The 22,053-nt window shown below is 32.9% G+C and overlaps 1 protein-coding gene and 1 long non-coding RNA gene across 14 annotated transcripts in view; one reads left to right on the top strand and one right to left on the bottom strand.

The window, feature by feature from the left end:
• Positions 1 to 22,053, bottom strand: part of LOC119238453 (uncharacterized) — a 444,593-nt gene that overhangs the window by 3,239 nt on the left and 419,301 nt on the right. The gene's annotated exons all lie outside the window — the stretch shown is intronic.
• DPH6 (diphthamine biosynthesis 6) overlaps positions 1 to 22,053 on the top strand; it is a 260,459-nt gene that overhangs the window by 18,151 nt on the left and 220,255 nt on the right. For 9 of the 12 annotated variants that reach the window (XM_054700305.1, XM_054700307.1, XM_054700301.1 and 6 more), the window contains one exon: positions 20,511 to 20,582. The exons of 2 other annotated variants lie outside the window; for them this stretch is intronic. In XM_054700305.1, coding sequence (XP_054556280.1) covers positions 20,511 to 20,582 — 72 coding nt within the window. Of the gene's footprint in view, positions 1 to 6,505; positions 8,189 to 20,510; positions 20,583 to 22,053 lie in introns of those variants that run through there. One more of the 12 variants, XM_037502175.1, reaches the window with a different exon arrangement.

Here is a 22,053-nt window from a genome sequence, read left to right as displayed (position 1 = left end):
ATCAGATTTATGGTTAACAAACATTTTCTCTCATTCTCTAGGTTGTCTTTTCCATTTTTTGGTTGTTTCTACTCTTAATGGTTACCTTTTTGGTTTTTGGATTGAACCTGGCTTTAGGTTTATAATTAATTCATCTCTTATATTTCACTTAAGATTTTTCTTCAGTCTCTCACTCTCTATTACTTACCCTGCAAACTCCTGCCAGATTAATCTTTCTAAAGTGTATATATCCAGTCACATTTGTCTCTTCATCAAATTTGCATTGCTTACTAGTGACCTATTATGTTTTGTCTTTTCCCAGTATTTCCCTTTATGGAACTTATACTACACTTAAACTAGATTATTATCAGAACTCTTTCCCTACCCCTTCCCCATAGGCCATGACTTCCCTGCATAGTGCTATATTTTAGTCAGAAATACCTCTCGTCAGGGCCTCCCTAATGACGCAGGGGTTAAAGATGCGGCTCTATCAAGCTATCACCTGCCATTGGGTGTGAGTTCGATCCCCAGCCAGGGAAATAAACTTTTTTAAAAAATTAAAAAAAAAATTAAAGGCATTGTGCAAAATGTCTGACCAGTGCCCCTCAAAATTGTCAAGATTATGGAAAACAAGAAAAGACTGAGAAACTGTCACAAACTAGAAGACACTAAGGATGACTGTGTTAATACATCATATGTGATAAAGACCTAAACTATTAAGGAAAAGGTGATCTTAGAAGGCTGGAGTAAAAGTGATCAACACTTGCATTACATAGAAAAATAAAATTTTGGATAAAAGATACTTAATCCATCTAAAATTTTCATATGTGAGAAAATTCTCTAAATGGTTATCCACTTCTCTACCAGTTTCTTATTGAAAGAACCTGTTTTTTTTCCTATCCCTTTTGCTATAAAATTACTATACCTCCCACATGAGGCCTTGTAACCAATGGGAGACCAGAGTGGAAAGACTGATATGACTGAATAAAGTCGAGTGTATTTACTAATAATGTTGGTATTTTAGTTTTGACAAATGCAATGTGGTAATTTAAGATGCTAACATTGGGAAAATAAAGATTTGTCACAAAAAAAATTGTATACAAGAGAAATCGCTCTGGGGCCTCCCTGGTGGCGCAAGGGGTTAAGTTGCAACCTATGAAGCTGTCCGCAGCCACTGCATGAGTTCAATCCTTAGCCAGGGAACTACCCACATGGCGCAGCAGACATCTCCTTGCTCACCTGCTGCTCCCCTCAGCAGTGTATTTCAGTAGATCCCCCTGTTCTGCTCCCTACTCTGTTTCTAGTGAATCCTCTCATCCCTCTACACCTTTGACCTACACCCAAGTTCTCGTATGCATAAATAAATCTTTAAAAAAAATAAAAGAAATACCTCTCTTCAGTTCCTGACCTACCAAGATATGGCCTCACTGAACGAAATAGCTTCCTCTCTGGCACCTTCATATTACATTGTATTTCTCTTATTTTGTCTTTAATTTGTCTTTATATTCAGAGCTCCTGTCTTATTTGTTTATCTTGTGAATTTTGTTTTAAGATTATAAATATCTGAGAGACAAGAATTATATTTGGTTCTTTTTTTCCCTTATGGACTCCATGCAACTCTTGGACTATAAGACTATTGTGTTCAACTGTACCTCTTGAAATTCAGTTATTCTATCAGTAAAATGTAGATATGTCTCTCCTATTGTCATATCTGTTTTGGAATAAATAAGAATTTATATGAAAATCTCTATAGGTTTCTAGAAAGAAAGATGCTATATCAATTAGGTTTTTTTTTTTTTCCCCGTACCCTGTAATTCATGTCATTATCAGGTCTTCTTTCTCTATCATTCCCTAGTTTCCAAAATAATCCAATAAAGCTGTATAAAATGAATTTTCTTCCTTGCATACAAAGCTTCATTAACATATTAAGTTGTAGCTGCAAGTTGGCATTGAGATGAGTGTAATTCCTCTTAACTTTATTAGTAAGTTAATGCAGAGAAGAAAAAGAATGGTAATCGTTCAAACTGTAAAGGAGTTTTAATGGGGACAAATTTATATTATATATTAGATTGGATTTATCCCTCTACATTTGTTGCCTATAATTTTTGGTCCTTCTGGGTCTCTTTTAGACTCCCTAAGTCAGATAATTCAGCCTTACAAGAGACATATGGAATTAATGTTTTCTCTCTAATTTCCTATAGTAAACTGTACAATGGGTCATTTCAAAAGAAGATAAAGGGGTAAGCCCAAATATAATAAAGGTCTTTATTAATAAATGCTTTCTTTCCATAAAAATTATTTTGACAGGTTCTTTTAGGATTTAACTATGCTTATCTTTAACATCTAAGCAGTGTCTTTTCTATTAACTCATTTGTAAAAAGCCTCAAGCAAGGACTTCTATTTGAAAGTTACATGAACTGAGTTTAGAGAATTTAGACTTGAAAGACTATATGAAGAATTAAGAGATTTAAAAAATGGCTCTTTGAATGTCCAGAGGCAGCTCCTGTATATAAGAGCAATTACCTCTCAGCACTGGCAGAATTATACCACTCTATTCTTAGCATCTACAGCGTCATGGTGGTTATGTTGTCTACTTGCACACAGTGGGTGCTCAATGAGCAGCTGTTAATTAAACTTAATGAAGAACGTTAAGCCTATCTAACTTGACAGGATTCAGCTAATGGTGATCTCTGAGGATTTCTATAAAAATACATTGTCAAACCAGAGAGCCAAAACTAAAAACTGCTCATCAGACATGTATTTCCCTTCGTTATGCAAATTCTTTGCTACCTATTATAGAATTAGTTCTAGAACCATTGAAATGGCCTGTGGTCAATTTAAGGCCAGTTTCCTATAGATTCTTTCCAAGTAGTAATTTTGCACAGTGGTAAGTATGTTTGGGGGGGTAAGCGGTGGTGGGTAGGGGTGAATCATCATTGGGTAAATAATCCATAGATCTTCTTTTGAGTCTTTCGAGATTGAGCTCCTTTACTAACTTATTTCACAGTCATTTTTTGTGAATTCCTTAACCCTCACCCAAGTTGTAGTGGTTGTGTGGTCATATAATCAGAACTTGATTATAAAAAGCTAATAAAAATCAGACTAATGGACTTTAACACAATAGAGTGTGATACTTTTAAGACAAGATTTCTTAATCAAGAGGAGAGGGGTATTTTGAACTCTGAAATTTTGTGCAAATTTCTTGGATATGTAGATTTTTCTGGGAAGAGGTTCAAATTTTTATTATAGTCTCACAGTGGTCTGTGCTCTTCAAAAGTTTAAGAACAACTGTTTTAATCTCAGTTTCACAAAGTTTTATAGCCTGGGGGTATTCATAATTACTCAGGTCAGGAATTGCTTTTCCTCTGCACCTGAAACACTGTTCTATGTCCTATGAGGTGAGAAGGGTCTTCTGGAGCTTCAAAGAGTGAGGAGGCATATTAGTTGGAGCACCTAAAAGGAGATGAGAATGCCATGCATCTCTCAAGAAAAACATTAAGATCTCAAAGAGAATGCAAAAGTAGCGTCTTAAAATTCCAGGTGAAAATTGATAGGGACCAGAGAAGAAGCCATAGGCATGGGGACCTGTATGTGTTCCTCCTGGTTCCTTATTGGCCTTTGGATTTTGTGTAGAAGGAGAGAAAGGATCCAAAAGACATTGTTACTGATTTTTCTCAAGTGTAGTCTTCTGTTTTTGAAGTTCTATTGAATTTAATTACTCTTTTGGGTAGTTACATTATGCCTTGTTTTACATAATCATATGCCTATGTAGTATCTCTTCCTTGTTAGTGTATAATCTGTTGAATTCTGGGACTATGGGTTTTTCTACTTTGGATACTCTATGGTATTCACAATGGTGCTTGTTCTTTAGAAGCGCTCAGAATTTTTTATTGTCTATTTGCCCTAGGTATGGTGTTGAGGATTTTTACCATATCATACGTTCAACTTTATGATGATCCAAAGATAGATTTTCTCTCAGGACTTAGTCTTTATAGTTTTGTCTTACTGTAACTATTGGAGAGTATTGTAAATCACATAATTCATTTTGGTTTCTTTTTATATTGATTTTAGAGTCTATCATATTTTTCAATAGTTTTTTTTGTCTTATTGTAATTATAATTGATATTGTTTATGTAGCACTATCTGTTAGCCTCTGTTATAAGTTAGATATATTATGTATCTACTTTATCCTTACATCAACTTTGGCTTATTATCCCATTTTGCACATACGTAAGCTGAGACACAGAAACGTTAAGAAACTTTCCCAAGGTTATTCTGCTAGAAAGTGGTAGAATGCATACCTTTTAATCATTTTGCTCCGCTACCTCCCAGTATTTCGTTTGGGTTCATTCATGTAAATATACCCATAAAACAGGACAATGTAGTGCATACATAAACCAGTAAGGCTTGTGTGAATTAGCAGTGAGACAGAGGGACAGGCTTGTGGTTGGTTTGATAAAGGGAGATGGGATTAGTAAGCCAAGGATCAAAATGATTAGTCTGTGTTTGATCTCATCTCATTTCAGAGCTCTCAGAGTAATGTTAGATCATTGCTTCCCAAACTGTGATCTAGGGATTGGTGCTTGTGCAGGAAGTACTTGTTATCTGTCCAAGGTCAGCAATTTATAGAAATTGGAAATAAGGATTTATAAAACTTTTATAGGTCAATTGAATATAATAATAAATATCTGTTCTTGTATTTCATGTATTTTCAAAATTTCATTTTTTGATAAATCACTTTAATTCTATTTTACAGAATTTTCAGTCTTTAAGGGTTTACAGATTTTTTTTTTAAAGTGATCTTTAACACACAGCTTGAGAAGCCCTATTCTAGGTAACAGCTTTGCAAATTTTAAGTTACTGTTAATATGAAAGAGAAAAGGTATGATCTACAGCTTGAAATTCTATTCTATTCTAACATTGTTTCTGAAGATGAATTAGTAACTAGTATATTGGCTACTTTTTCGGTTTCTCCATTCTGTAAGAGTGTCCCTAAATTGAATTGAGTTTTTGGGAAGGGGGACAGATTTCATTTTTTCCCTTATGCTCTAGTACTTCTCTCAAGAATGACACATTTTAATTAAGTCCTTGATCCAAGATAAATGTATGAGGAACTTGTCTATCATTCCTAATTATATTCTCGTTCCTTGACTTATAAGATAATTCAGAATTTTTTGTGTTTTCAAATTGTTCCCTGGAATAAGAAAAGTAAAAAAGACAACACCACCAAAACATCGTTGATGATACTAAGTATAATGGAATTTTTCATTTATGGAAAGCAAAGGTAACTTTGGTGAGATAATGTTTGCAACACCAGTTATGTTTTTTAAATTCTTTTTGGGCAGGTTGAGAAGTTCCCTTCAGTAATACAATATGTTGTAAAAATAACCTCATGCAGAGTTACCTACTGAATGTCCATATAAACGCCATCTCCTCTTTAAAATAATCTATTTTTGGTGATGCCCTAAGGTGGCATTTGATGAAAATTTCATTGCTATTTCTTAGACGTATAAAAGTTGACCTCCAAATTGAGAAATGGGCTAAAGATATGAACAGGCATTTCATAAAAAAATTCCAATGGTGAAATATATTCAGCTTCATTAACTCAAGAAATGTACCTATCACTTTGGATGGATTAAGAAATGGTACTGGGTTTGGAGAATAGGTACTCTTATGTGCTGCCAGCTGCCTTATAAATTGGTTCTGCCTTTCTGGGAGTCATTTGGCACAAAAAAAAATCACTCCCACTTCTACTTTGGAGAATTTAAGTGAGCAGTTCTATTTTGGAGAATTTAAGAAAATGATTAAGATATACAGGAAGATTTAGAAATGACTGGCAAATTAGTGTATCCATATAATGGCATACTAAAGGGCATCAAAAATGAAGTTACAGAAATACATGTGTGTATGTTATTAAGAGAAGGAATTTTCTTACCTGATACTCTGTGTAATTACAATTTTGTAAAATGTATCTATAGAATTATGTTTCTGTATTAGAAAAATATCTGAAGGTTGTATTTTAAATCTATATGGAAAGTATTAAGAGTATATAATTTTTGCGCATTTGAATTTTTTGATATTTTTCCACTAACGAGGATGTGTTACTGTTGAAACTTCTTTGTTGAAGAATGGCCTCCATTTTAAAATGCACAGAATGGTAGAGGAAGAAAGGAAACCTGATAATCAACAGGATGTCGCCAGTCCCTAGGTCCTTTTCTGAAGGTTCATGAGGAGCCTGTTTTTCTTTCAGAGCTGATTCTTGAAAGCTGTGTTTGAGTTGGTTTTTTTCTTTCTTTCTTTCCTTTTTTTTTTTTCTGTGACAAATGCCTATCATTTCTAAACAAGAAAGCCAATGTCCCAGTTAGGTGTGTGGAGTTCTTTTCATTCACTTGCAGCCCTGTTGTGTTAATACTGAATAAGCAGAGACAGCCTGACTGGTGGTGAAAGATGGTAAGCCAGCCTCAGGGCTTTTTCTGGTCAGCCCTCAACCTCTGATTGCCACGTTTTCCTAATTTCCCATTTCCAGGGCATCACTGAAGTGACCTTGCTTGCTGAATATGATGCTCTCAATCTCCAAGATTTTCACATGCATTTGGAAGTGGGCAGTCAGGCGATTGTTTACAGGACTCCAAATGAACTGTGCACTCACAGCAAGTTTGATAAACACACATTTCCTCCTTTTATCAGTGAGATTGTAGAATGTGAAGTATGAGTTTCCAGTTTTACTCGTTCCCCTCAACCCTTTTCCTGTTTAAAAACTTAGACATACTAATTGGTTGCTGATCTGTCCCTGTTTTTTATTCTGCTTACTGGTAGTTGACGGCTTATCCTAATACTTACCTAGGCAAGGTTTGGCAATCCTTCAAAAATAAACTTTCCATGTATTCAACTTAGAGGAGATTCATCCCGAGGAATGTAATGTGAGCACTAATTAACAGTAATGACTGCTAATCACTTTGCTTTTTATACTCCTTTAGGAGCACTGCTATTATCCAATGTAGTTAAGTAAAATGCGTGTATATGAATCAACAATGCTGCATCCTTTTAGCAGCTATTGCTCACAATCAAGCTTTGCATAAATTAGAGTTAACTAAAATTGATTTTAATATGCTATGTTTCTTTCTACAATAGTAAACTAAAATATTTAGTTAAATATCCTGAATATTAAAAAGACATTACCCTTTTTTTTCCGGCAACGATCCTAATGTAGATGAAAAACAATATTGCGAATAAATTTTCTCACAGTTCATGACATTTTTTCTTAGGTTTCTTTGGAATCGCATGTGATATTTTCTTTATAGTCACACAGCACTTTGAGTCTGCTTAAGCATGTTATCAGATCAATGAAAAGCAATAGGCTAGTGTTTAATTTTTCTGAATTTGTACATTTACTTCCTGGAGGATGTTGCAGTTTCTTTAAATTATATAACTCATTTATGTAAACTTCCTAGGTTCTTAGGATTGTACATTCCGTGTTCATTAAAATGGGTTGTTTTATTATGTTTGGTGTATTATTAGACAGTTATAAAAGCTTTCTGTTTATTTACATGCATTCAACATACCTACAAAACTGCCTTGCCTCAGGAGGAAACTAAAGAAAACTCATAAATTAATAATTTAAAGGAGTGATACTCACGTAGCATTTTGGTTAAGTTAATAAGTTATAGCCTTAAAATCAGCGCTGGCCACTTTGACAATGCTTTACTTTTGACTTTTATTGGCTGGAAATAACTTGTTAAACTGGGGCTTTTGTAGTAAAAGGAAATCTACATACCATCTGATGCCCCTCTCCTCTTTTTGATTTATGAGTAGGTTGACATATTATTGAAGAATTTTTAACACTTTCACAGTTCTGCACTTTGATTTCAGAGAAGGTGCTAATCTATCTGGAAGTTTGATAGTGACAAAATGAGTTTATACTGTTTTTCTAGGGAATTTGGGAGTCTTTATTAGAGGCCTTAGTTCTATGATGGTACCTGTATTAATGTTGATTAATCTGACATGTGATGTGGTGGTGTGAATTGATGTCCACTAATGGAGTATTCTCCATTCTCATTTTATATATTATATCTAGTTATCTGGATCATATGTTATAATTCTTACAGCTAATTTTAGTGTTTCTAAGAATTTCCGTAATTCAGGACATTACCTTTAAATTGCTGAAATGAAATAGTTTAATTTCTCTTTTACTTTTGTATTTATTTGTATTGTCAAAAATTTTAAATTTTTAGTTAATAAACTAGTGGAAAAAATTAAGTGGTAGGGTAACAAGAAGCTTTATATTTTATATACTAGGTTTATTGTAATACATTGCAAACATATGTATAAAAAACCTTTGTTGCTGTACTTAATTAAATTTAATTTCAAACAATTGTAACAGGAATGATGTGAGAGAAGAGAAAATATATGGAAGCTTAATTGATGCTATCCATATGTAATTATAAGATTCGTGAATATTGTTATATGTAACTTATTTTATATCCTAGCATTATTGCACAATAGCATAAAATGTGTGTCTATAAGGAAAAACTTGCTACTTCTATTTTGCTTTGAGTTTGAGTTTTTATATGTAATAAAATTACATTTTAAAAAGGTTAGGATTTCAGTTTTGATCCCCCCCCTTTTCTTTTTGCAATGTGTTTACTTTCATGTGAAAGTGATTGATCTGTAGCTGTCATTTTACCCAAAGAGGGGACAAATGGAATTGGCCTTTTAGACAAAAGTATGCAAACAGACTGCATTCTTTCTGTTGATAGAATTATGGAAGGATTGCATGAGGTGCCACATTCATTTTCCCATTGATTGTGAAGAGGATTCTGCAATGGGGTGCTGTTTCCAAGGGATAAGGAGGTGCTATGATTAGTTACCTTTCTTGTGAAAGCACTACAAAGGGAAATGCAAAATGTGTGCAGGGCAGTGTTTTCAATTTGACAGTTGTTTTTGTTAAGTTTTTTGCTCTATTGAAGTCCAGGCTATTTTAGAAAAACATACATTTTGGTATTTTCCCTTATATTAGGCTTAGTAGATTTGCATGCATGTGACCCTTTAAAGAAATTACACAGTATAGACAGTTTTTCTAGGTGTCTATTGTAAAGCTTCAAAGCTGATGCAACAGTGCCCTCTATAGTCTTTTAGTGAACAATAGTTAAGTGTGGATAATTTGGAATATTCAGGTAAGAAGCAGGATATTTAAATTTAATTTTTGCTCAGACAAGAGACTTCTTTTTCCTAAGTAGACATTCTTGTTTTTCATTAGCGGCTTTACTTTAAACAAAGGATACAAAAGACCATTCTGAGTTTTCATTTAGAATTATTGGCTACCTCTTGTTACCCAGTGGTAAATCTCCAGTTTTATCAGACATTCATCAGAGTAATTTGAGATAGAAAGAATCTTACAGGCTGTAATGTCTCTTCATGAAATATCTTTTTGAAGTTGCATTCCAATAGGAGTATTTTTTTTTAAATAATTTACTTCCTTTGTACTCATTTCTTCGATTTAATTAGAGCCTAAGTGGCCTGCCTAGAACTTAACTTTTCCTTGTTAACCTGTTACTGAGTTTGGAAAATCAGGCTTTATATGCAGCTTTATTTAAATTCAAACCAAGGGAGTTTACACAATGACTAAACTATTTGTCATTTGTTAGCAGTAGCAATGATTTAAACTTTAGATTATCTCTCTTCTTTTTTTAGTTACCAGTTTGAATATATATGTTGATAGCTAAATTTTTCATGGCAAGACACAATTTTAAGTGAAGTTATTTGATGACATAATATTAGGCATCATATTTCGCTGTGATTGGAGGAGGAAAATCCCATGAGCTACATTTATTTCTGAAACGGTTTTAATTGTAAGAGTGTGAACCCTTGCTTCTCCAAGTATTCACTATGTACTGCTGAGCACATTTTTTAGCCTCTGAGGCTGCTTTCTCATCTGCAAAATGGGAATAAAAATGTTTTATCTTTTTGGGTTTTTCTGAGTGATTCCAGATAATGCATATTAATTGGTCAAGTCATTATAGATGCTCAAGTGGTAACTTTAGTCCAGAAATCATATTGTGAAGACAAGTGACTTTATTTTACCTGGGGAAATTTGAATATAAATCTATACCATATATAATGTACTTTAGATTTTTTAAAAATTCTGTCTCATTATTTCTGATGATTTATGTGAATGTGAAAACTGACATGACCTTCCTTGATAGTAGGGACTGACAAAATGAATGAACATTAACTTTCAGTTCCCTACACAGTGCATCCCCACACTTCTTGGATAGGTCACATTTGTCAACTGTAGTAAACATTTATCCATACACCAATATTTGGCAACGTGAAAAATTATAACAGGTGAAATTCAAAAAAGGGATGCCTTTTAATTTTTTAAGTAGTTGGGAGCATGTAGGATACTTTTTCATTTACCTGTGATCTTAGTTGTCTGGAGATTTTACTCATATTTTTTAAGTAAATAGCTTTTGCTTTCTCTACCTAGCTATAAAGACTGATGTGTGAAATAGGTGAAAATGAAGATTTTCTGCTTGAAGTGGAGATGGGGGCCTAAATAACCACTGCCCCCTTTCAAAGGACAAAGTTTAAAAACCACTTGGTACTGTGCCATGTATGTATATATGTGTACACATGTAAGCACACCACATATACACACAAAGAGTCCTTTTGTGCAGACTTATTTCTCCTTTTGTTTGAATTTAGAGCTCCTAATTCGGTATCTGTGATGCTCAAGTCAAGTGTACTGAACAGAAAATTTCTGAACATCAGGCCTTCCTTTATTGATACACAATTTGAGATACCACACGTATTAACATGCACATCTAACGTGCAGTGTATAACTGCAGTTAATTGCTTCTCTAGGAATCATCTGAAACAAGCACACTTTGAGTGTAATTCATCAATTTATTCTTTGAAAGTCACGAAATTATTGTAGCTACAAATAATAATGGAAGGGAACATAAAAATATTCAGAACTTGTCCTCAAGATTATTTAAAGCTGTTGTATTCCACAGTGATGGATTTAGCTAAGGATTCAGACATTTTAAATGACCCAGTGATAAAAATAATATCACACAAAGAACTTTCAAATTGAATTTTTCCAGTATTGTGTTTTTGGTAAAGTTCTTATTTGTGCTTCATATTGATTTTGAATAACCTTGAATTTTAATATTATAATAAACCACATATTGTTTTCAGTCTATCACTTGAGTTAAAATTGAGAACTGCAAAAGTGTCTTTTTTATCTTTATAAAGAAGGCACCAGTGTTTTAAATGAATAGATTGAAAGTGAACGAGCTCTTAATAAACCAAATATGGTAGTTCTTTTTAAAATAATGGCCAGTTGGAGTAAGAAACATGTTTAAAATTAAATTCCAGGTTACAAGACTGACAAGATGCTGTCTACCAGAAAAAAATGAATAAGGTATTTTTTCTTTGCAGTGAGAGTACCAAATTAAGAATCCACTTAATTAAAATAATGATAAATGTAGATTACATTACTGAAGACAGTGAAATACAGCTGCTCTGTCTAGTGAGAGCCTGCATAATTTACTAAGACTGTACAAAGAAGCAATGGAGCAGCCACTGCAGACTGTTAAGGAAATGTCCTGTTTATTCTACATACATTTCTTTTTTTAATTAAAATGTCAATGATCATTTTATAGCAGTCTCCAAAAAAAAATTCCTTCTTTCTTCAAGGTGGTAGAATATGAAGTGTGATCATTACTGCTGCTGAATGAAACAGATTAAACTTGGGGAAGAACTAGTAATTTATTTTTTTATTAATTCAGATTTATTTAATATGACTTGATAGTGAAGTATGTGAAGATATTATATATTTATTTTTACATGAGTCTTATATGAGAGAAATGTGGCAAAATCTTTGAATATACTCTTTATTTAAAAACTGCTTTGGAGCTAGAAGCAAGATTTGGGTGGGATCATGAAGTAGCTTTTGCTGTACAGATGCAGATGGAGGTGCATATACTGTGGAATTCTCAAGGTGAGGCAGACAGCTCTGGGTATATCCATGGGGTAATAGCTTGCTTGTGTCTGTGCCCAGAGACCAAAAAGGGGTTAAAGAACCCCTCTTACATTGCATGTTTTCATCTTTTACTTTAATGAGGTCCACTAATCTCTTATCTTTATTATCATATATGTTTAAGGAAAATCAGTATGGTATGTAACAAGAAATGTTGGTGATTTTTCTGCTTCTGAGGGCTAGTGGGGACACTGGAGTCAGAATTGTATGTGTTCTAGGCTTTACTACGTGCTAGCTATGCGACCTTGGTTTGATTAAGGTCTGTACACGATTATAAAGTTGGCCTAATGATTGTACCTACATCAAAGAGTTGTCCTGAGCATTTAATGGGAAAACCCAGGTAAAATAGTATTGAAGGAGGCCTTAATAAATGTTAACTGTTACATTATAAGTCACTAAGTATAACATTTATCTTTCACTAGAACAATAGAGCATTGCTCAAACTTAACTTATCTAACTAGATCATTGTTATCTGTCATGGTTTACCTGTTGATTTCATTCTTACAGAAGTTAAGAATTCCCTTCTCTGTCTTCAGGTATGGTATGTTAGAAGTTCTGGGACTTCTTATTTTATCTTTGTCTTTCCTCTTAGCTTGTCATTTATCAGTTTGGAATTGGTGACTATGATGCCAAAGCTTATGTATTTCAATTAGTCTGTTTTGGAGTTTGCTTTAGCTTGATATAGGCTGTAACTAATTGAATATTTTCCAAGACCTAGTTTTCCTAAAAGGTCTTTCAGGTGAATATCTACTGAAAACAACTGGAAAAGCTTTATAGGCAGGAAATGGACACATCACTAAGAATTTGAAAAGTTTATGTGAGAAAACTACATGAGGAAGAACTTAAGAAGATTTTATTCTACATGCTTTTCTCTTTGAACTTCAATAAAATAATGTAAGAGTTGCAAAGATAAGAAGTCATAGTCTACATAACTTTTACTCACTATGTTTACACATACTCTGAGGTTTAGAATGTTAACATACATTTTTTTTCTTAGTTTGTTCCAGGTCTTTGTATAATTGCTGGAGAGGTAGATGATTAAGGCAGTGCCTCCCTAAGGACTTAGCACTTTGAGTTTTTAAGGAGAAAGTTACTTCTATGTGTTTATCCAAATTAATATTTGTGATGAATCTTTTGCTCTTTAAAGTACATTCCATATTCCTTTTATCATCCCTCTTTGTTTCATAAGTTGGCATCAACCTTTCTTATTTGGTCAGTGTTACTGAGTTTCTTCTAAGTATCCTGTGGTCTTTTAAGACTCAGTATTACTCAGTGCGTGCTTGGAAGTGATACTTTCCATCTCCTGGTCCTAACCCAGAGAGAGCAGATACTTACATACTAACAGAGGTTTTCAATGCTTTCATCACATGCTACTATAAGGTGTCTGCCTGAGTGAAATATGATTTAGTACTAAAATTAAACCAAACTTCCAATTCAATCTATTGTGAGGTCATTTAGGAGACGCTATTTATCTTCCTATTTTAAATTAATTAGAAAATTAGGAACTTCTCTTTATTTGTGGAAACATAATCACATTTATTTCAGAAATTCTTTAGGGCTGTTACAGACTAAATTCTGCTAGATTAGGTAATATAATAAACTAATTTTATCTGATTAATTGATAATTATTGATTCCCAGTGTGTGTAAAATCATTGCATTCACTCAATTCCCTTTTTCATAAAATGGGTATGGTGTGACTATAAAGTTCCCTACTCTGTACTCCATGTTTTTATTGACTTGTAATCAATTGATCAGCCAAGCAATCTGAATGGAAATAATTATGAAGCATTTACAATCAAGGAAAATTAAGGAAAAACATAGTAAATTACAACTTACTGTTACCATTCAACACAAAAGTTAAAATATTGTTTTATAAAAGACATAATTTGTGGATTAAAACATAGTTGCGTATACTTTTTGTTATCTGGACAGTAAAAAGATGTCTTTTACCAGTTTTGACAAGAGAAAAGAAAACAGCAGTTTTGTAACTGTCAACTTTGTGGGGGGAAAAAATGAGAATCTATGAATGTTGTTTTGCTACAGTTTTTGGTATTAACTGGTTTCCTTATATTCAAACCATATGGAATAAATGTTAAAATTAAGTATTACTATTTATTTTCTTAATTTATTGCAACTAGTTGATAGTTTTGCATAGTAAAAATAACATTGGCATTGATGATAGTCTCTTTGCTTTTTTTATCTAGTAATCAAATTCTAATAGGCCACTCTTCTGCATTCTTTTATATTTATTGTTTTTATGCTTAAGTATCTGTCTTTTCATCTGTCTTCTACCTCTCAATTAGTCTACAAAAAGACTGTCTTTCTTCTAGATTAGCTTTTTAGCTCTCCTCTTGCAGACACATGCCAATTTTTTCTTTTTATATATGTAAAATAGTTTTCTGTAAGCTTACAGGGTCCTCACCCTTGTTCTCAATGCCTAGCTTTTTAATCTCAATTATGACTTAATTTTCTTAAGTACTCAATTCAATTATGTTTTAAAATTAAAGAAAATTCACAATATAGAAACATGAAGGTCTTACTCAAGCTTCAATATTTTAATAATTTTCATTTGTCTACATATATTTAATACATGGACATAGATATACACACACATGTATGTCTGTGTTTGTGCATAATTATATGTGTATTTAACTTTGTACGTTGCTTTTTTTTAACTTGAAAGTATCAAGAGCATTTTTCCATTCTACTGAAACCTCTTTACGAACATAATTTAATGCCTACTTAATATTCCATCACATGTCTATGTAATAATTTTCTTAGTGATTCCCTAATAATGTAAATTAAGTTGAATCTATTTTTTCTATAAATTATTGCACTTTGCTGTGGGTACGTCAATTATTGTCTTCATTTTAAAAAATAATTCCTTATAATAGCTATTAAGACATAGAATTAATGGATTAAAGTATATGATTATTTCTAAGGCCATTGATACATACTGCATAGTTGATTTCCATAAATAATATACCTGTTTATGCATGCATTATTTATATTTTGAAATTCCAAGTCTTTGTTTAATGTATCTGAAACCTCAACTTGGAATTCTATTTTTACAGTTCCTGGCATTTGGTGAATACAAGCTGGGAGTAGCATTCTGCCCATCTTTGACTACATTTTATTCTTGGAACAAAACCAAAGAGATATGTGTTAGGGCAACTCAGTCATGTAATATAAGGCAAAGGGTAATTTTTTTCCTCCATTATTGGAGGAAGTTTCATTATTGGAAGTCAGTTTCCATTGATTTACATTCAGTAGATGACCATACAAAATAGACTGAATTGTAGTATGTGCATACTAACAATGTGCCATATGAATGGACACATATATGTTATTTTTTAAAATACTTAGAGATGTAATGTTAATTAAACTCAGTTTTTCTAGTAGATTCTGTTTTCCAGCTAGCTTCCCTGTGTTTTTCTCCTGGATATCAACTGGTTTATTTTTCCATTGATATTATTAAGTTTGGCATTATTTAGAAATAATTTTTAATTTCATCTCTTTAAATAAATGATAGAATGTTGGATTAATCATAGTAGATTGATCTCTTTGGTATATATTTTTTAATGCCAAATGTAATATTTTGGGTACATTTCATGCTCTACAGATTATTACTGCAAGTTTAAGCCATTACTTCATGTCCACCAAGACCCCATAGAAAATAGAAAACATCTTTTTTTAATAACAAACTTGCGCTATTAATGTTAGCTATTTTTATTATGTCACTAAAAACAAAACTATTGTACTACTATTTTGAATTTAGTTAATGAACTTAGAATAATAAGTTCATTTGTAAGAATAAAACAGTTTTATGATAATTATTATTAAATGATTTAGAATTTGGAAAAAGAATATTACATCATCATTGAGTATTACAACAAAATTTGTGCTTTGCTGCTGGTCTCTGCTTTGTCAGAACTAATTCTGTGTTTATTTGTATTGTTTAATGAACTGGGAAGTACTGGCTCCTGTGATGTTTTTGCTTTTAAGTGCTTATTTCTTGGTAGTTTCTTGTTAGGGATATTAAAAAGGTTCCCACCATCCTGGCTTGATCTTGTGTGTGAGAGGGAGTGTTAATCGAAAGGGCATTGCTGCTCTTCCCCAGGCTGTTGGAGTCTCACTTTGTTATACTTTTCAGCTCTAAACACAACTCTATATACACACTATATATACTTTTCACAGTTCTCTTCTGTTTTTTTCCTCTCTCAGTTCTATTCTCTATTCTTTTTCCTCTCTCATTTTAGCTTTTTTCCCTTCTTCATCTCTCAAATGAATCTGCATGTACATATACACATAGAAGTGAATTTTCAAATGTTAAAAGCCAAGATGCAGGCTCTAGATACAATTTAATTGCCTCAGTCTTTTTTACATTTTCTCTTTCATTATTTTAATTATGATCATCTGTAATATTTATGTGCTTTTATGAGTACAAGCTGTTCTGTTCTTCACTGTTTTGTCTCTTAATGAAGAATAAATGGCGAAATTTGAAAATCTTAAAAGTTCTTAGACCTGAGCTTCTCAAACTTTAACATGCAGATGGAGACCTTATTAAAGATTCTGGTTCTTGTTCAGTTGGTCTGGGTGGAGCCTGAGATTTGACAGCATGTACCCAGGTGTTGGTGATGCCAGTGCTGCTGGTCTGAAGCCACACTCTAATCGTGAAGTATTTTTTACTCTACGGTTCTCTGCTGAGATCACCATTTATTTAGAACAGGAGTATTTGAGTTTAAAAGTTAGCATTAGTTATAAGTGTCTAATACCGACAAGGATGACAAAGTACATTTTCTCTTAAAACAGAATTTGTCATGTTTCTGTCATTCTCTAATTTAGGCACTTGTAAAGCATGGTGATTAAAAAGATACGTGAGCTTTGGATCTTCTGTGATGGGCCCACGTATTGATTTCCTAATTTAATTTGATACTTGGTATAGACTAATGCTGACATATATCAGGGTTTAATTTTTGGTGATTGGATTTTATGGTATATCATCTCTCATTCATAGTTGAAAAACTTTCTGCTGAAGAGTTTTGGAAGTGAGTCAAAGGGGTCATGAATTGGGAGCAGGTATGGAGCCTCTGGTATAAATGTGAATGAGATTAAGGAAAGTATTGCGTTTATTCTTTCTCATCTCTATGACTAGCACTAAGAGAATCATGGACAACTGGATTAGTATGAACTACCTGTTGAAAATGAGAAAATCACCCAATACGTATACATGAGTGAACTTTTATGCTTTAAATAAGATGCTTTATAATAAGTTTTTAAATAAGATGTGCTTTTTGTTTACAAACAAGATGTATTTTATGTCTTTTAAATAAAGAGAGCCACGCATTTTTCTGTACAGAAATAGGCAGCTTCTAGCAACAGCATCATATTAGAATCTGCAGCAGAGGGATCAAGAGATGGACTACCATTTGAAAGGAGATAATATAGTCAGTTTCTGCAGGTTGGCACATTATTTGTAGTCCAGTAATCAAATGTGACCATTATCAAAACTCCTGTATCTTTAGGCTTTACAACGTTGTTGAGGGAAAATATTCAAATTACCTAATGTGGTTGGTTCCTGAGGGGGCAGGAGTCACATACTGTAAAGACAGGTGAGAAGGCCAATCAACAGTTTTTGAAAGTTAATTGTATTTTAATTTATGACCCAAAAAATATCATCCAGTAAGATTTTGCATTTTCAGACATTATTTAGAACTAGCTACAACATTTAAGTTATATTTCCAGTCTGATTTGTCTGTGTATTTTCAGTGAATATCAATTGCCCTTTTTTTAGTCATTCTACATTTAAAAAGCTTATGTTTTGCCATCATACAGTAGAATTATTTGTGATAATGTTATAAGTCGCTAAACTGCATGAACATTATCCTGCTGTTTTATTGTTTTATAATGTAAAAGTAAATGCAAGCATTAAGAAATGTGCAGTGCTGTCAGGCTCCTTCAGGACTTAAGAAAATTGCCCCAAGTGTGGAAGAACTGAAAATAATCTTTCAGGTCGCCAAGAGCAGTTGTTATAATATTGCCTAACATTTTGTTTTCTTTTTACTCTAACCATGGTGGTGATTGGAGTTAATGCGGAGGAAACTCAGATTTTATTTGATTTCAACAAACTGCTATTGCCTTCTAAGAATTACATATAAAACAGCCTGGTTAAAAATAAGAGAGGACTCATTCTTAACTCTATATAAGCCCAAACCATAAATCAATTTCTTGTAGTAGTAAAAATTTTGCAACCCAACTTCTTGATCCTATTTATGAATTTGATATAATGGGCACATACAGTATATGTGTTAATCACAAAACTGTGATTTTATGTTGCATTGCAAGCTCCTCATAAAAATGAAGCAAAGATAGAAACAAAATCTTAAAGTCCAATCTTCCAGAAAAGTTTTCATGAAGCATTTTGGATTTTTAAAATGTAAGGAAGGAGGTATTCCTTATGGTTTTAGCCTTTTGTCCTATCTGTTTTAAAATATTTCCATTTAAATGCAGATTTTGATTTTCCATCTGGGACTAGGTAGAAACCATTCTATTACACTACTAAAAGAATAATCCACTTTAACACAACATTTCTCCCTAAAGGGATGGTCTTTTCTAGTCATAAGGTATTATTTTTCTCAGAATGATATTAACATTCATGATGTAGCGATTTTATCTTGATTTGAAAGATGTTTTGTTCTGGCAGTAAAAGGGATTAGGAGAATGTCCTTTGTATCCTGTTGCTTAAAAAAAAAAAAGCCTTACCATGCTCAAGATTAGGTATTAGTAATTTTCAAAGTGTTTTGAGGTGGGTGTAGGATTTATATTTTTTAACATAAAAATCTTTAAGCCCAGTGAAATGGAAATTGCCAGCTTTATTTAATTGAATTCTTAAACATTGGATAGTGCAAATATGTTTTTTTGTAATAGCTCAAGTAGCATGTTTGAAAAATTCTGAATGTGTTACAATATATTTTTTTTTTTTTTTGCTTTCATTTTCTTTACGCCTGTAAAGAAACCTTTTGGGTACATGAGAAGTGTTAAAGCAACTAGTTACTGCCTTCAATGGAGGGATGTGATTTTGCCTCACCTTTGAAATTTATTAAAACTTTAAAATAAAGAGGGATTAATTAAATGGAATGTCTCAGACAGAAGGAAAGCTCTGAAGGCCCCTCTGCTATTTGTTGGGCAAAGTCTTGGCGTGCAGAATGTTGCTATCCAAGGCTTAAAGCACGTTGGGACCCTGTGTGGGATGCCAGCGCCATGCCCCTAGGCGCGTTGTCATTCAGCCGGCAGATTAATTAACCAGAGACTGCAGCGCCTTGTGCTTTCAGTCAACCCGTTCTTGAGAAAATACAAGGTTTTTAAAACCTTGAACATTCAAAAAGTTTTTCTCCTTAACAAAATTAGAGTGTGTAGTGACACTTTTCCTGAGGATAGTTTTGCTTATAGGCACGCACACACAGAAACACACATATACATACATAATATATGCAAATATAATATATATGTGCATGTATATTTTCTCTCTTTGCACAAGTGAGCGATTTTTAGTGGATTAAAAACTTTAAAACCCAACAGAGCACAACATGGATAGCTCTCAAAAAGAATTTTTCTTGTGTCCGTGTGCATCCGTTGTAGTTTCTAATTAATGATTTATTAAATCACACTACACTCGTAATTATGATTAAGATTTATGAGGCCTCAGCAAGGTCAACTTAAAAAGAATTGTTTCTGTATCTGGCTGATCACAAACTATGCTCATACAAGTTTTCATTAAGATTATTTTTTATCTTCAGTAATGACGTTTCCATTCATACATACATAGAAAGTATTTTGAGGCGAATGAAGATTCTTACACTGTAGTGTTTTGTTTAAACAACGTTTTTTAAAAATGACATCTTGTATATTCATCTTTAGAAATGAGTACACTAAATTCACTTTTTCTCTTTTCAGTTTTGCTTGCTTTATAATTAAGCATTATTAATCACTTATGGATAAAATATGAAAGATTATTTTCTAAATGTAGCGCTAGGTCTATGTTCATAATATAATGCTAATTTGTCTGTTAAAATTAGGAAAGAATAGGGGATAACTAAGTGCAAAAAAGCTTGTTTTCATTTTAATATTTTTAGCAGCATAGGGTATAACTCTCTGGCCCCCCCCCCATCTTTTTTTCCCCCACACTGTCAATTTTTTAGCGTTCTCACTGGAATTTATTTTGTTGTAGTAAATAAAAGACAAGTCATTATTAAACAGATTTTGCTGTTAATTCAATGTATGATTACCCTTTGCCATAGGTACTTTTAAGGGCTTTTATCCAAAATAAAATTCATTAAAAATGCAATTAAAAAAATCTATTGTTAATGACTGCTTGAGTGACTGGCTCATAATTGGCTCATTACAATAAAAAAGCAACTGTTTAAAAATCTTGACAATGAGATACAGTAGAGAGTGAACACTTCATTGTAAGGCCCTATGTGATTACAGGATCCTGAAGGTGAAGCAGAGAAGCATGCAGATCTGAGACTCCACCACAACTTTCTCTTTTACAGCAGTACCGTGAGTTCAGGTCGTGACCTAGCATGGACTGTAGAAGCTGGAGCCTCTTATTTACAGCGCCCCACACTGAAGAGTAAACTTAAGTAATATATTCCACTTAATGCTAGCAGACTCCTCTTTGTTCCCTTCCCCAGAAATCTTTTCAGTTGACTTAGATTACAGAGTTGTAATCAGGAAATCTTTAGTTCTGTTGGGCTAAACTAACAAAGACAATATTGTCACACAAGCCATCATTATTACCTGCCCTTTTGTTAATGCAGGAAAGCATGTATAACTCTTTTTCAAGCTCCAGAATTTGTTTAAGCATTCCTAGAGATTTGTTGTTATCCCAGTATTTTGGTGACTTACTATTAAATTATTGTTAATTTGTCATTATTAATTTATTTTATTTTTAGGTCTTGGGTCCTAAATAAAATATAAACTTGGTGATAAAGGAAGAAAAGTAAAGCGCACATGATAAGTTGTCCTTAACCAAAGTTTTATTTTTCCTTTTGTGTCTTGAGCTTGTCATACTAGGGTTTCAATAATGAACTTTGAGATGCTAAACATCAGTTATTCTCTGTAGAGTATATAATTTTAAAACACTAACAAAATTAAGAAAGAATTGCTATTAAATTTTTGGCCAGAGTTCCACATAGAAGACAAAAATGCTGAGTTCCAGCAGTAGTTTAAAGGGCTTCTTTAACAAGTTCTTTATTTTCAAAATGCTTTTCCTGTTTGAGCTTAGAAAAACAGTAATAGTTTTAATGACTGACGACTGCTTTTGTTTAGTCTACAACTGCAATATTAATGTTGCTTTTACCTTCTGATGACTGAGTGAGGTGTAATTTTTCATTACATGTATTAAAAGTTGAATTATTTTGAACTCTGAACTTCAGACCAGCCCAAGCTTAGTGTATAAGCAAGGCAGTAACTTCAGGATCAGACTCACTCAAGATCGCTCACATTATTAACTGCATTCAAGGAATGTTGATATTAGGATTCAATATAAGTTAGGAAAGAAATTTCAGTGAGGTACTCATGGTTTTTAAGAAAAGGAGACACATATAATCAACTACATTGGAGCTCAAGTAACCAAACTGCTTGGGTATTTTATCATTTCTCTGTTCTGTGCTGCTTTGCATTCTTCTCATCACCTTATTTTGTAATGTTTACATTTGTTTTCTCAATAGAATTAAGAAGAAATTCCTGCAAAGGAAACAACCATAAATAACAGTGGAAATCACACTGCTTTCTATTTGAATTTTTCTTAAAGATTTAATTAATGTAGTTTACCTTTACTCTCACAGACAAAGCTAAGCAATGTGTTTCCTACACTTAAGTCTCAGACAGTTTCAATCCACTTCACACTCATATTTATTTGAGTTCATAAGCTGAGCCTTTGTGATTTATAAATGTAATTTAATAAATCATTTGGTAAATGCCATGGCTCTGTCATGCCAGTGCCAAAATATTTTATACAAATTAGTGC

The sequence above is a fragment of the Talpa occidentalis genome, unplaced genomic scaffold (genome assembly GCF_014898055.3).
Source record: "Talpa occidentalis isolate TD23 unplaced genomic scaffold, MPIMG_talOcc4v2.1 talOcc4.11, whole genome shotgun sequence".
NCBI classification, from domain to species: domain Eukaryota; kingdom Metazoa; phylum Chordata; class Mammalia; order Eulipotyphla; family Talpidae; genus Talpa; species Talpa occidentalis.
The sequence above is the reverse complement of the archived record's forward strand: the minus strand, read 5'-3'. Positions and strand labels throughout refer to the sequence as shown.